The sequence below is a fragment of the Oryctolagus cuniculus genome, chromosome 6 (genome assembly GCF_964237555.1).
Source record: "Oryctolagus cuniculus chromosome 6, mOryCun1.1, whole genome shotgun sequence".
Taxonomy (NCBI): domain Eukaryota; kingdom Metazoa; phylum Chordata; class Mammalia; order Lagomorpha; family Leporidae; genus Oryctolagus; species Oryctolagus cuniculus.
In genome coordinates, this window is record NC_091437.1 from 25445852 (window position 1) to 25459648 (window position 13797).

The following is a 13797-nucleotide window of genomic DNA, read 5'->3' on the forward strand; positions in this document are numbered from 1 at the left end:
ACGTCCTGTGTGCCAACCGAGCACAGGGCACCAGGCATGCAGGCGAGCAGGCGGGGCCCCTCGGTGCTCAAACTGCACTTGCCCAAATCTCGGAGGCATCTGGCCAGGAGACTCCGCACTCGTGCCTCGGACCTCTCAGGCTTGAAGACAATACTGGCCCCACTGTGCTGTCCGTCTGTCACCCAGAACAGGACGGTGCCACTGACAGCTCTGGTCTCTGAACAGGAGGCTTTGAGAAGTCACAGCGGGGCCAAGCACCCAGGCTCGCTTCATAAGAGGTGCGCTGCCTGCACGGTGATGCCGAGCAAAGCTGGCCAGCTTTGCCTCCAGATCCGACCCCCAGTGATTCTCAGGGATCTCCCGATCACCACCGGGAGACTCTCCTCTCTGGGCCTCACTGAAGCAGGTCTTCGTGACTCTGGCACTGTGCTGTGGCCAGGTGATGGAAACCAAAGAAGCCAGGCCCTGTTCAAAAGATCTTGTGTGTTTTTTTTTAATTTTTAAATTTTGAAAGATTTAATTATTTGAAGGCAGAGTGACAGACACAGAGGGAGAGACTGAGATGGAGAGATCTTCCATCTACTGCTTCACTTAGCAGATGGCCACAACAGCTAAGTTTGGGCCTGCCTGAAGCCAGGAGCCAGGAACTCCATCCTGGTCTCCTATGTGGTGGCAGAGGTTCAAGCACTTGGGCCATCCTCTGCTGCTTTCCCAGGTGCATTAGTGTGAAGATGGAGCAGAGGCAGAGAAGCCAGGACATCACCTAGTGCTCAGGTGGCTTAACCTGCTGAGACACAACGCCGGCCTCATGTTCAACAGAGCTTTAAGAGAAAAATCCAAAGACTGGAAGCCATGCAGGAGTAAGTCTTTTTCACATCTGAGAGAAAATGGAGAGGCTTGACTACAGAAATGAAATGCTGAGCACGGTTCACACAGTACAGCTTTTATTAAAATTAAACATAAAGTACGGGAGACTAGAACATGATTCCTGTAACAACAGTACATTGGAGGAAATGTCTCTTCAGCTATGGCTGCAACTCATAGGCACGTGGCAAGTGTGCTTGTACAAGACGTGGTCCCGACCACCCATGCAGAGCACCCCAGATCAGGGAGCTCCCCTGTGCGCCGTGCTGTACAGGGTGCCAGCGCTCAAGTCCACCTGCCCCTGATAAGCACAGGGACAGCACCCATGCAGTCACACACAGTCTGAGTCTTGAGTGTTCTTACAGAGAAAATATTTTACATGTCATACACAAATGGAACAATAAGTTCAACCAAGCTCTTTATTGCCACTGAAAGGGGCAGGGGATAATTTACTATCTCATAATCCAAGGCAAGAACACAGCACCAGGGCCACTTGTTCCCGCAAATGCCACAGTGCCACATCCATGAGTTACTGAGTCCATGACAAAGGCTGTGCAGGGGCTGCGAGGCTGTGATTAGCCACTATGGAAGACGCTGCTTCCTTTCCCAGATGTGGGCAGTGCTGCTGGCTTGCCTGCGTGGTCAGTAGCTACACAGCACAGCTGAACATGAGGGGCTCAGGACTGTACATAGTGCAAACAAGGAAAAAAAAAATACATTCCAACCTCCTGCTTCTCCAAGCAAACAGAGCCTTAAAAATTCCAGTGGATTGGAACCGTGCTGGCAGCCTCTCAACGTGAACTAAGTGCGTGCAAATGGGGAGCATGGAGGCGATCTAAATGGCACCTGTTCCAACAATGACAAAAAAAGGAAAAACCATGAGGCTAATGGCAGATAAACACACAACACAGAGCCTGGAGTGTAGACATAGAGTTTAAACACAGGGAAGCATTCGCAGAGTACGCATTTAACACATTCTTACCAGGGATTGTGAGGAGTGACCCGTCTTTTAAAGTCCAAAAAGGACACGACTTGGCAGCAAAGGCCACAGCTACTGGCAGCTGAAGATCGAGGGGGAAGAAGTAAAGGAAGAATGGTCTGCCGAGCCTAGGACGCTCTGGGGCAGACACTGGAGGGCCAGCCTTCTCTGCCACAGTGTGCCAGGCACAGTGCCAGGTAGCAAGAGGCACCACAAGATGGGCCAACCCAACCTCACGCCTGTATAAAGCAGACTCAAAAAAAAAAAAAAATAGACAAGCAATGTAATGGGTAAACGCTGAGTCAACCTTGACCTTAGCCCTTAGCAATTCAAGAAACACCAGTGGCCACATTTTTTAAATTCAGCAGTCTCCCTTGAATATAGTACAGAACAGGAGACCCATCTACCTGGAGCTCCAGAAAAATCTGTTTGGGGAAAGTGAGAAAAAGGAAGATGGCTCCAAGGCATAGGCTTTGCTTTGAGAGTGAACAACAGAGAGAAGACAACATTGCATATTGTGGACAATAAAAAGTGATTCAGAGATCTCGGAAAATTATCTTATAAAAAATATCTACATTAAAATTTTAGCCTGAAAGCTATAGCTTCAATTTTATAAAAAAGCAATCTTGGAAAGGATCTGGCTCAGAAACATACAAACATTACACAGCAGATATCAAAGTAAGACAGCTCAAAAAGCATCTTAGGGGATATTGCAACTGGCTTGTCATGAAATAGAATTAAGTATTCTTATTGCATAGCAGAAAGTGAGGTCATTGTCATTTGCATAACACTGCATCTTGTTAGATGGAGAGATGCCACTGGGTACTTAGGAGAAGGAACTCTGGAGTTCAGAATCTGATTTCTGCATTGTTCAAATCAGTGTCCAAGTGGCGTCTAAGCTGCTTCTAACCTTGGGCCTCAACTCCCTTTCAGCACTGCCATCAAATTTCAGATACGCCACGGGCAGAGCCACAGTCACAATCAAGCAGTGGCCGCCCTGAGCGGCCAGCAGAGGCCTGAGAACAAGTCTGCTGCGTCCAGGGTGGAGAGAGAGTGGCACCGGGTGATGAGGAGGCAGCAGCAGTTTTGGGGTGGCCGCTGTAGGCAACTAGAGCAGATTGGCTTTTGGGTAAGGAGGCTCCCGCGTTCTGGTCCCCTCAAGGAAGGACGCGGGGACGAAATGATCGTGGCCTCCGCAGCACCAGCAGCAGAGGCAGGGCTTCCCAGGAAGGGAGCACGAGTGGGAGGGAGGACAGAAACCCAGAAGCAAAAAACCCGAGTGGGCAGCTCACAGGGGAGGCCCTCTCTGGGAAGTCGGCCCAGGACACACAACCTCCTCCACGGAAGCACGAAAGCCTGGCTCCTCGGAGGTGGGGGCAGGGATGAGGATCCGACCTCTCATCAGAGCCCAATCCCCAACCTCCTCCCACCACACTGCATGCCCACCACGACGTCTGCGATGAAAGGCTCATTCCATCAGCAGACAGCCAGACAGGGCTCGAGAACCAGTCTCACCCCAGCACCAGGAAAGAGCAGAGCACCCAGCCTCAACATGCCAGGGTTCCTTCAGGGACACTTCTTCGGGGTCCACCAGATCTGGATGCTTTAGCCTCTCCCCAAGGCTACGAACACCTCTGAGTGCCTTGGTGCTCTCCAAATGTCCTACCGAACTGACATCTGCTTAACACCAGAGAGAGGAGCTTGGTCTGCAGGATAATTGCACATTTAGGGCACAGCACACAGGAAACACAGAGCAGCCAGCCAGCCCAGGAGCTGTCCAGGTTTCTAACTGTAGGAGCTCATGGCGAGAAGTGCCACCGTCCCGTGCTCTCTGCTTGCGCAAAGTCTAGCTGTCAGAAGTCCCACGCAAACCGCGCCGCAGTCCCTGAGGCGTGAAACTGTTCTCCAGGACAGTGGCTCCGCACTCCTCATGGCAGAAATTCCAACACAGGCAATTTGCTAGTTTAGGAACAGTATAGCAAAAGACCTCACACCCTCAAATACCCTCTCCGGGTGCTTGAAGTTCTGTCATTAACAAGTTTTCCGTGTGAATTAGCACAGCTCTCACCAAGCTCCTCTCTTTACATGCAGGAATCCCCAGAAGAGCTCTCAAATCCAGAGCCCATCACCGTCCCCCTCCCCAACAGGAGAAGCCAGGGCGAGGGGAGGGTGTGTGCTGGCTACTGGGGAGAGAGGACGGACCCTGCAAGAGCGGGGGAGCCCAGGAGAGGAAGCCAAGGCTCTAGACCGGCTGGAGCGTCACCACTAGGGCTGAGGGCCAGCTCCGCCACCGCCCATCTGAACAACACGTGCTCCTGTCCACCTCCCTTTGAGTTTGGAGGGAGGTGACCTTTGACTTACCCTGCAAACCAGAACACTTCTGAGAACAAGACAGGGCCCTGTTAAGCATGGAGCCTGCACAGGAAGTGAACTGGGGACTGCGGAGCCCTGGAAGATCCAGAAGTAAGACGCCTCTCTCAGACCGCCACAGGCAGAGACCAAATCATTAGCACTTTGGCTTTCTGTTTTTGTGTTTCCTTTTCCTCTGTATTTTCTTCCTCCAGTGTGCACCCTGTGGCTTCTCTAAAGAGCTGCTTTTCCCACCTCAAGAGACACAAAACCTCCCAATCCTGGAGTCCACAACATCAAAGAGCGCAGGCCCCGGCATGAAGAATGGACAGTCCTTATCTTCTTCCTGGAGGACGGCCCAAGGAAGCAGGGCCAGCTGAGGCTCCTGCGAAAGCTGTCTGTCCCACGGTCGAGTGGAGAGAGGATGTGGCGCAGCTCCGAGAAGGCCCCAGCCCCTCTGCAGACAGAGTTGCAGTAGTCAAGTGCTGTACGCGGGCACAGTCGGAGGACACTCCTCCCGCCGGCCGGTCACTCTGGGATAGTCTCAGCCTGTCCAGCTGGGGCTCCAGGAGGCAGCAGCTTTAGTAGTCCTGGGTCCCCAGGGGACAACTCCAGGAGACAGGTTCCTGTGATTTGATTTTCAGCATCGCAAAAGGATCAGTAGTAAAGAAATCCAGTAGACTAGCACACATCTTCACCCCTCAACTGAGTGAAACATCACGTCACACACACACACACACACACACGCACACGCACACACACACACATTCCAGGCTCCCTGGTGTCCCTGTAGAAACTCCAAAAATAAAATCCCAGAGATGCTTCCGGGCCTGCTGTCAGGAGCAGAGACCAAAGCACCTCAGGGGAACAGGAGGTGGTGGCCAGCGTCCACTCTGCCACGCTGCTAGGGATGACATCAGTGTGCCCAGTGGGAGAAGGGCAGCTGTCACAACCCCGCGGACCCTCCCCAGGAGTCCAATCCAGTCTTCGTGGCCCTGCAGTTGTGAGTCACAGGCAGAACTTGCTCCTTGCTCCACCTCCTGGCAGTGGGAGTTTGGGTCACAAGGACTTGTGAATCACAGCAACACCTAATATGAAAGGGGAGAGAGGTCATCAGTTGGCTGCAGTCTGGCTACCAGTGTGGATGCTGAATGTCTCCAGACGGCTGTGTGTTAAAGGCCTGGTCCCCAGGGTGGTGCCAATGGGAGGAAGTGGAACCTTTAGGATGTAGGGCCTGGGGGGAGTCCTTGGGTCCCGGGGGACATCCCGCAGGAGGGTAGCTCTCATGGTGAGGCTGTTATCAAAGTGTGAGTTTGAGCCCTGCCTGTCTCAGCTGCCTGGCTTGCCACGCAACCTTCCTCTGCATACGCCTGACTATTGCCATCCACTGCCCACAATGGGGCCACCTGATCCTAGACTCGAAACTCCAAAACTGTGAGCGAAATGACCATTTTCTCTTTGTAGAGTTAGCAGGCTCAGGTATGTTATTATAGGAATGGAATGCTGACCACTACAAAGTTCCAATGAGATCATGAATCCAAGACATCCCAACTCACAACCAAGGACAAGGGTATAATTTGTGTTCAAATCTGAAGGCTAAGTGGGCACAGGCTGCCAGCAGCAGGCCGTTTCCCACACTGATGGACAAGTTCTGGCAAAACATTTAAACACAGGAGCACAGTCCCTCAAGCACCCCGGTCTGGCGGTCTCATCCTGCATCATCACACAGAACTCATCTAGAATGACAGTGACACCCATTGCAACCCCTGGTGTTTCACTCAGCCTGTCAAGGCTCAGCAGCGCCACTGGAAGCCTAAAGACATATACACAGCCTTAAATCTGTATCGCTTTAATGGAAGTCCTGAGTGATTTATTGTCTGCTTCTAGTAGATACTGGAATGGACTGTAAAGAATAGCAGACTGACTTCAGGAAAAGTGAATTGCAATCTTACCTACCTGTCGCTCCCCCTCTTCGTGGAGGAACGACACAGGACCCTGCGCTGTTCTTTCGTCTGCTCGGCCCTCCCCGGGTTTGCTGCTGGTTCTTCCCGGGTTGGCTGCCGACCCTTCCACCTCCGTGGAAGGGCGGTTCCCCCTGGCCACTTTCCCCACTTCCGCAGGGGAGCAGCACACCGCCGGCCGGCTCTCTCGGGGGCTGCACAGGTGTTCCTTCAGATAGATGTTCCCCTTAGATGTTCCTGGTGCATGCCGTCTCTCTCCTCCTTTATAGTCCTCTTCCACCAATCCCAACTCTGCTACCCACACGCCGAGTACGCTGCTCTCCTCCAATCAGGAGCAAGTCCTACAGTTTATTGGTTGAACTGGAAGCAGCTGTGTAGAAGCTGTTTCTCCCTTCTCAGCGCCATATTGTGGGAGAGCAGATGCATAGAATAAGTCTTAATTCCAGTAACTTAGTCTAGTCCGAGTTGCTCCCCACACCTACCCCACCAGTCACCAGCCTGCACTGCAGCCTCACACAGGCGCACTCATCTCCTTAGGCTTGGGGATGCTCCCAGTGCTAACTTTTCTACTTGGGCAAACACTGAAGACAGCTATGCACGGGTTACTGCTTCAGTCATGCACCTAACTGTGAAAATCCTTGTTTGGCAAAACTCACTGTAATGAACTGAGGCTATGTGGAAGATACTGTAAGTTGAGTCAGTCAACAGTCAACATCTTTTGTTCTTGCTGTCTTCTACTACAATATTTACCTATTTATTTTTAAAGTAGAGTGAAACTGAGAACAAGAGCAAGAGACAGAGATTTCCATCCACTGGTTCTCTCTCCAAATGGTCATGTAGCTGGGTTTGTGCCAGGCAGAATCCAGGAACCAGGAACCCTATCCTGGTCTCCCACGTGGGTGGCAGTGGCCCAAATACTTGGGCCTTCTATTGCCTTCCCGTGCACATTAACAGGAAGCATGATCAGAAGCAGAGCAGTCAGGACTCCAACATGAGATACCAGCATTGCACACTGTAGCTTAACCCACTGTACCACAACACTGGCCCCTGACCTCTACTACAGACACTAAAGCGTTTCAAGCTCAGCTTCCCACACTACCTTGCAGCTAAAAGTGGCATGTGACCCATCTTGGCCAATCAGATTTTAAATGTTGGTCTGCCAGTTGCCTTGTCCTTCTCCTGCCTGGAACGCTCAGCAGCAACTGACAGAGCCAGCAAATCAGAAGGCAGTACAAGTCTGCCTCTTCAACAGCAGTCGCAACCACCAGGCCAAACCTGCACTTCTTGCTGTCTGAGACAAACACATTCCCTCCCTTATTTCAAAAGCTCTGTAAGATTTTCTGGTACCTGCTGCTGAACAAAATCCTAACCAGCACCGTATCAACAGGCGAGATATTACTGCAGCCTTACTTGAACATATTCTCACAACTACAGAATTTTCAGGCTGAAGATAAGATTGGGGACATCACTCCATTACAGAGATTTTGCTAAAACATCCATTTCCTGATAATTCATGGATAAACATAGAGACAGACAAGCCTGGAGGCCAAGCAGAACCTGAATGCAGACCCAGATGTGCTGCCTGACCTTGACAACACCTGCCCTGTGCTTCTGGCATTTCTTTCACAATGTAGCATTCTTCTTTAAAAAAAAAAAAAAAAAAAAAAAAAACAGGCTCCCATATTGCTTTTTTATATAAGCCCTCTCTTTTGATTATAAAAGTAATATATTTTCATTATAGAACTCTGGAAAGTACAGAACACAAAGAAAACACTCTCCAGCCCTGTTGCATGAAGACAAAGTCACTGTTAGCGCCCTGGACTGCTTCCTGGCCTCTGCTGACAGCCACAGTCACTGCCAGAGTGGCGTCTGCTGCCAGGCAGGCATTGTGCTATGCGCTTGACACATTTTACCCCATTTCGTTCCCACAACAGCACTCAGAGGCTCTGTCTAATTTTGTTCTCATTTTACAAATGAGACATCCGAGGTTCAGCCAGATGGAAGGCCTGGCCCAGGGTCCCAGCACTTGTGGCAGAGATGGGATTCAAATTCAGGTATCACTGCAGCATGTACTTCCAGAAACAAAGATGGTAACTCCACCCCACCCCACCCTGCAACAACAGGACCAGGCGAACAAGCTCGCACGGCACACACACACCGTACCCTCCACTGCTACCCTACGTCCGTCACCACTATTTCCTCACTACAAATACATCCACTGCAAAAATACCCCACCGGTTACCCAACTCTTTCTCTCATGTTAGATGCGAAGTGGTTCTTGGGGTTTTCCTGTTATACCAATCTTTTCACTTTACAGCATTTCCTTCAGTCTTAGGATCATCCAGTCACTGCATTTGGGCTGGAACACAAAACCCCTTGTGTGCTTGTCTCCTTCCCACCTACTTGTGGAGGAGGCTGACAATGGAGACAGGGTGTGAAATACGCAGCAGCAGGTGGGACTCTAACCACTCACCCGCAGCCCTCCCCCTCATGAAGGCACACAGGGAACCTGGAAGTGGGCGATCTCTCCCGTACCTCATCCTAGAGTGTGCCCTGCTCTCATTACAGCTTCCAAAAGCACATGATAGTGCCACCTTCACAACTAAGAGAACAGACGGCTCCAGGACCAAAATGATTCTCAAATCTTTTACATTTAGCCAAGAAAAATGTGATGGGGGGGGGGGTGAGTTTAAAGAATGTGACACAAATGCCTTCAAGCTGCAGGCATGATCTTCCTCTGCCCTGAAATCCAAACGAGTCAGACTGAATGGAAGGAAGCCACTGGGGTCACTGTGTGGATGGCAAGAGACAATGATGGTAAAGTACTGGCGATCTTGACAGTGGCCGGCACGTTGTCTGTTCCTGATCCTAAATAATCAGCTATGAGGAGCCGGGCTACGTCATGGGTACATGTTTGCCTGTCTCTCCGGGGACCCCCAACTTCAGCTGCACCAACTCTGACACCACCGCCCCTTGCACCTCGCCTCACGCTCCCCAAGTGGCAACCTCCACGCCAGCCCCACATCTTGCTCCCGCCTCCCAGCCTCCTGCCTGGGATACCCGTCCCCCACTCCCGAGCTGGCCGAGTGCAAGCGGCACGGGCTCACAAGTCAGACCTGAGTCTGAATTCTGACTTTGCTACTGATTAGTGGTGTGGGCTCTAGGAAATTACTTGAACTCTCCAAACTTCAGTGTCATTATCTGTAAAATGGAAGGATGTAGTCCCACTCAGTCCGAGGGTTGCTGTGGAGGGTGAACCTGTACACACTGTACCTACACATGGTGCCACGGGACAGAGAGGGGCGCCCGGGGAACAGTGGCTCTTTGTGGGGTAGGAATCCACCCCCAAAGCGTAACCTGACCCTGCCAGCTCTCATGGGTCTATCATGTGCTACAGCCTGGCTGGTACGTTCCATCTAGCATTCCAACTCCATTTCTGAGGAGCAAGAACTGCTATCTTATGCCATCCAAGAGCCTGGCACAAAATCAGCCAACAATGGCAAGAAAATTCTAAAGTCTCTGTGGCAACTCAGTTGCAAGAGGCTCCCTGGAACCCTCTGCTCAGGATCTGGAAGCCACACTCAGGTTCACAGAGAAGCCAAGTGCTAATTATCAGTATCTGTCTCTGGCACAGAATGAAGGAGAGGGGACCATGATCTGCCATCAGGGCCCGAGGGCCCGGCCCCCAGCAAAGCAGGCCCACAGCCTCCAGGGTGTGGGAGGCCCGGGCCGGGCTGGAGACGAAACACACTGACCTGCGTAGCTGCGCCCTGTGCTCATGTTGGTTGGCAGCAGTGTCCATCTGTCGGTGACCGGGTTGTAGTACTCCACCGAGGCCAGGTTGCAGGAGCCATCGTCTCCGCCGACCACATACAGCAGCCCATTCACTGCACAGACCCCTGGGAACCCGCAGAGGCCACTGATAAGCTCCGGAGAGCTCCGGGGAGTGCCAGCCCTGGGCGCCCCCTTCCTGGCCCACAGAGACAGGGCTTGCTTTACTGTGCTGTGGTGAAGAGCACGCTGACAATAGCCCCGGGCTCGGGGGGAACAGCCCTCTCTAGCAAGGTCACTTCTCCCGTGACTAACGGTCCCACAGACGTCCCCCACCCAAAGCACTGTGGTGCCTCTCTGCCAGAATGCCAGCCATGGGGCATGTAGCCCTCGTATGCCCAGCCCGAGCCTGGGAGCAGGACCCTCAGGACTTGAAGCACACAAGCACACTACCACTTCTCCGCATGGAAGCTCTGGCCTAACAGATCCCTGTGTTCCATCCGGACCATGTGGCGCTAACGGCTGTGTCTGAAACCCCTTTGTAGAGCCAGGATTTGAATTCACACCCAGTTCCTGGGGTCAGTGTCCCCCTCCCGTCCTTACCATGGAGTGAGCTGGCTTTGGGGGCAAGGCCCCACAAAGCAGGGACTGAAAGCAGGCAGAATGTAAGTGGCTATAGCCCAGCACACTGCGTTATTTCAGAATTAGACGATGGGGCTGAAGATGCTCCACAAAGAAGTAATTAGCAGCACAAGTGCAAAATGAGCACTTTGACAGTGTGGAGAACAGGAGAGAGAGCCCCTCAGCCGGACACCGGCAAAGACAAGACTGGGCCGAGGGCCAGGGTCCGGCCTGTGTCTGCACAGTCCCATGCTCAAGCGCCTAGCAACACCGACAAGCAGGGTGCTGATGGCAAGGAGGGCCTTTCTGGGTCTGTTGCGTCCATGTGCGGTCAAAGGCAGTGCCCTCACCAGGGCAGAAGGTGTCCCTCTGCATGGAAGCAGGACAGCTGCGGCAGACTTGCTGGGCCCCAAGCTCTCCCTTCCTGTGTCTTGGAGCCCAGGACACAAGCTCAGCACCAGACCCCGACGGACCCCTCCTTGGCCTCCCCTGCGGGGAGACGCCCAAAGCGGAGGGGGAGAGAGCAGCGTGTTACCTGCATTGCGCCGGCACATGTTCATGTCCGCCACCTGCTTCCAGGTGTTTGTTCCGGGATCGTAAACCTCAACACTCTTCCTCACCAGCGGCCCGTCGTGCCCACCTGTGGCATACAGCTGTCCGCTGAGCACCCCAACCCCTGAAAGGCAGAGCACAAGGTCCCAGCCTCAGGCGGCCTGGCGCCCAGTCCTGGACAGCCGGCACCAGCAGGGCGACGGACAGGGGAGTGCCGTTTGGCCTCCCTGGGCCCCAGGGTTCTCATGTGTAAGACAAACACAATGACAGACTGGCAACTGGCAAAGTTAGAAACATGAAAGCAAACGTGACCCTGCTACTGCTCAGACGAATTGCTGAATGCAATTTCTCCTCGGTGGCAAGATTCAGGTTGCTCCCCTTCCGCCTGCCTAGACTGCCCGCTTGTCCTACAGTGCCCTTCACTCATCTACTGACCCAGAGTTCAGAACCGAAGGGCCTCACAGCAGGAGGCTCAGGCGCTCTGGAGCCCAGCCTTCTTCCCGCCCACCTCCGGCGCCCCAGCCGGGGCCCCAGAGGAGCACGGCACTGACAGTTTTTAGTGAAATCTCAAAATCCTTTAAAACACGGCAAGGAGATAAATGCCATAACGAAGACCCGGGGAATTCCAAACGGCAAATGGCCCGGCAGCCCCTGGCCTGTCTCCAGCTCGCGCTGACCCTCCATGCCTCTGCTTTCCTATCCGTGAGGGCAACGAGTGGGCCAGACCAGCGGGTCCTGTGGGTGACCCACAGACAGGCTCTTTTGGAAAACACAGATTCCTGTGTCCTGGAGGCACTGGGTCAGGCACTGGAACAAGTTCCCTTGGGTGACTGGGACCTGCAGCCAGGTGCAGACCCAGGGACTGGATTCGTAAAATATAAACTTCATACACAAAGGATCACGTCTGCCTTGTCCTTGTCTGTCCCCCTCTGCCTGCTGGTGACAGTTTCTCAACAGACACTGTTGGGACAAGTACATGTAAAGCCCCTTGCAGTGATTATGCCTGCAAGTTACCACTTCCGAGCACTTTCCCTAAACGAACAGGAGATGGCGCTGTCGTAACAACAATGACCATGTAAACATGGCTTTTCCTAAAATTCAGGGTGTTTCAAAGCTGCCTGAGCTTCCCTCCCTCTGAGCTCAGCGGGAGTTAGCACCCCCTGACCCAGAGATGGTCTCTTTCTCGCCCTGACCATCTGCTGGGGTTGTCCAGGCCCCACTGAGGAAGCGAGCAGCCTTCTGGGCTGTCCTCCGTGGTCTCAAACAGCATCGTTCACACGGACCTAGAGGCACCTCAGAGGACCTCACACAGTCAGGGGCCAGGGCCTTGGGTCTGTGGGTGTTCAGCCACCAAAACACACCACAAGTACGCAGGATCCAAACTCGGGAGGTGAGACTGCCCCAAATGTCAGCAAAGTCAAACACTGAAGCGAGGCTGGCCCAAGCGCCTGAGACCCCCGCTCCGACAGTGATGTCAAAGTCCCTGTGCCTCGTAGGGCACTGCCAGGAGAGTCACCACCACCCAGGACCTCCAGCCAAGGGGAGAGGCAGGAGCAGGGTCTAGTGAAGTTCACCCGGCAATGACTACCTAAGCAGCTAGGCACACACAGCACGGGTGGCCTCCGAGGTCAGCACTTCCCAAGGGCGAACTGGAATAAGGCTCCACACTTCTGTCCCATCAGCCCTCAGCTTCTCCTAGGAGCAGCCACACTTCTCAGTGTGCGTCCTGCAGGCTGTAGTACTGCTGCGTCCTGGGAACCTGAAAACTCGCACTTATGCCTCAACCCAAAATACAGGATTTCCAGGAAGCATAAAAAAAAGATTTAACCGAGACTTTTGAAACTAAAATTACTGAATGAGTTTTATGAAGGGAAAAGAATCATGGGATTGTTTTACTACAACCCACAGGCCACACACCTGAGGAACTGGGGGCCAGAAAGGGGTGAAGGTCAAGGTCATGCAGCAAGTTAGAGCAGACCCAGCAGCAAAGCCCCAGCCTCCTGACTTCCAGGCCGTCCTCACGTCCAGGGAAGTGGCACCCCACACAGAAACGCTTGCTCCGTGCACAGTGCAGACTCAGGGAGGACACCAAGGAGCTGGAAATCATCTCCCACAGCATAACTCCTACGGAATGCTGGGAAGTGCTCAGGTATTCAGTGACATGAGAACACAAATCAATCTCCAAAAACACAGCCAAAGAAAAGCACGATGTTGTGGGGAAATCTCCCCCTTGTGGCTTCTCTCACCAGAAGTCACACGGCCTCCCCAGCAGGCCGAGCCTGGGAACCAGCGACCACCAGTGCAGAGCCAGGGTCTGGGGCCTCTGCCGGCCTCCCAGACCCCTTCCTTTGTGTGTCTGAGGTGATGGGGAGGAGAAAGCAGGGAAGCGGGGGCCGCATTCCACTTCCCACAAAGTCCTAGAGGACGTCGGAGTGCAGTTCTTCCTCCGAAAGCAGCAGCAGAGAGGCACTTGGGAAGCCGCTCTCTTCCCGCGCTGGGGACGGGGCTGACGTGAGGAAGCGCAGGGATGAGGGACGGAGGCTGATCCCCTCAGCATGGCTCTCGGCCCCAAGGCCGAGACAGGCAAGCCCACTCTGGCACCTGAGAGACTGGGATTCCGGTGTTAGTCCCACAGCTTCACGGCAATGGGACTCTAATAATTCGGGCTTGCAAAGACTGAATCCCAGCTGAGAGAGTCCT

The 13797-nt window shown here is 53.3% G+C and overlaps 1 protein-coding gene across 27 annotated transcripts in view; it reads right to left on the minus strand.

Annotated features, from left to right (window-relative positions):
* Positions 1-927: 927 nt before the first annotated feature.
* Positions 928-13797, minus strand: part of KLHL3 (kelch like family member 3) — a 317329-nt gene continuing 304459 nt past the window's right edge. For 26 of the 27 annotated variants that reach the window (XM_070076153.1, XM_070076145.1, XM_070076163.1 and 23 more), the window contains 3 exons: positions 11081-11221; positions 9909-10052; positions 928-5280 (listed from right to left, as the gene is read on the minus strand). In XM_070076153.1, the coding sequence (XP_069932254.1) occupies positions 5252-5280; positions 9909-10052; positions 11081-11221 (314 nt within the window). In that variant the 3' untranslated portion in view covers positions 928-5251. Of the gene's footprint in view, positions 5281-9908; positions 10053-11080; positions 11222-13797 lie in introns of those variants that run through there. The other variant, XR_011389740.1, reaches the window with a different exon arrangement.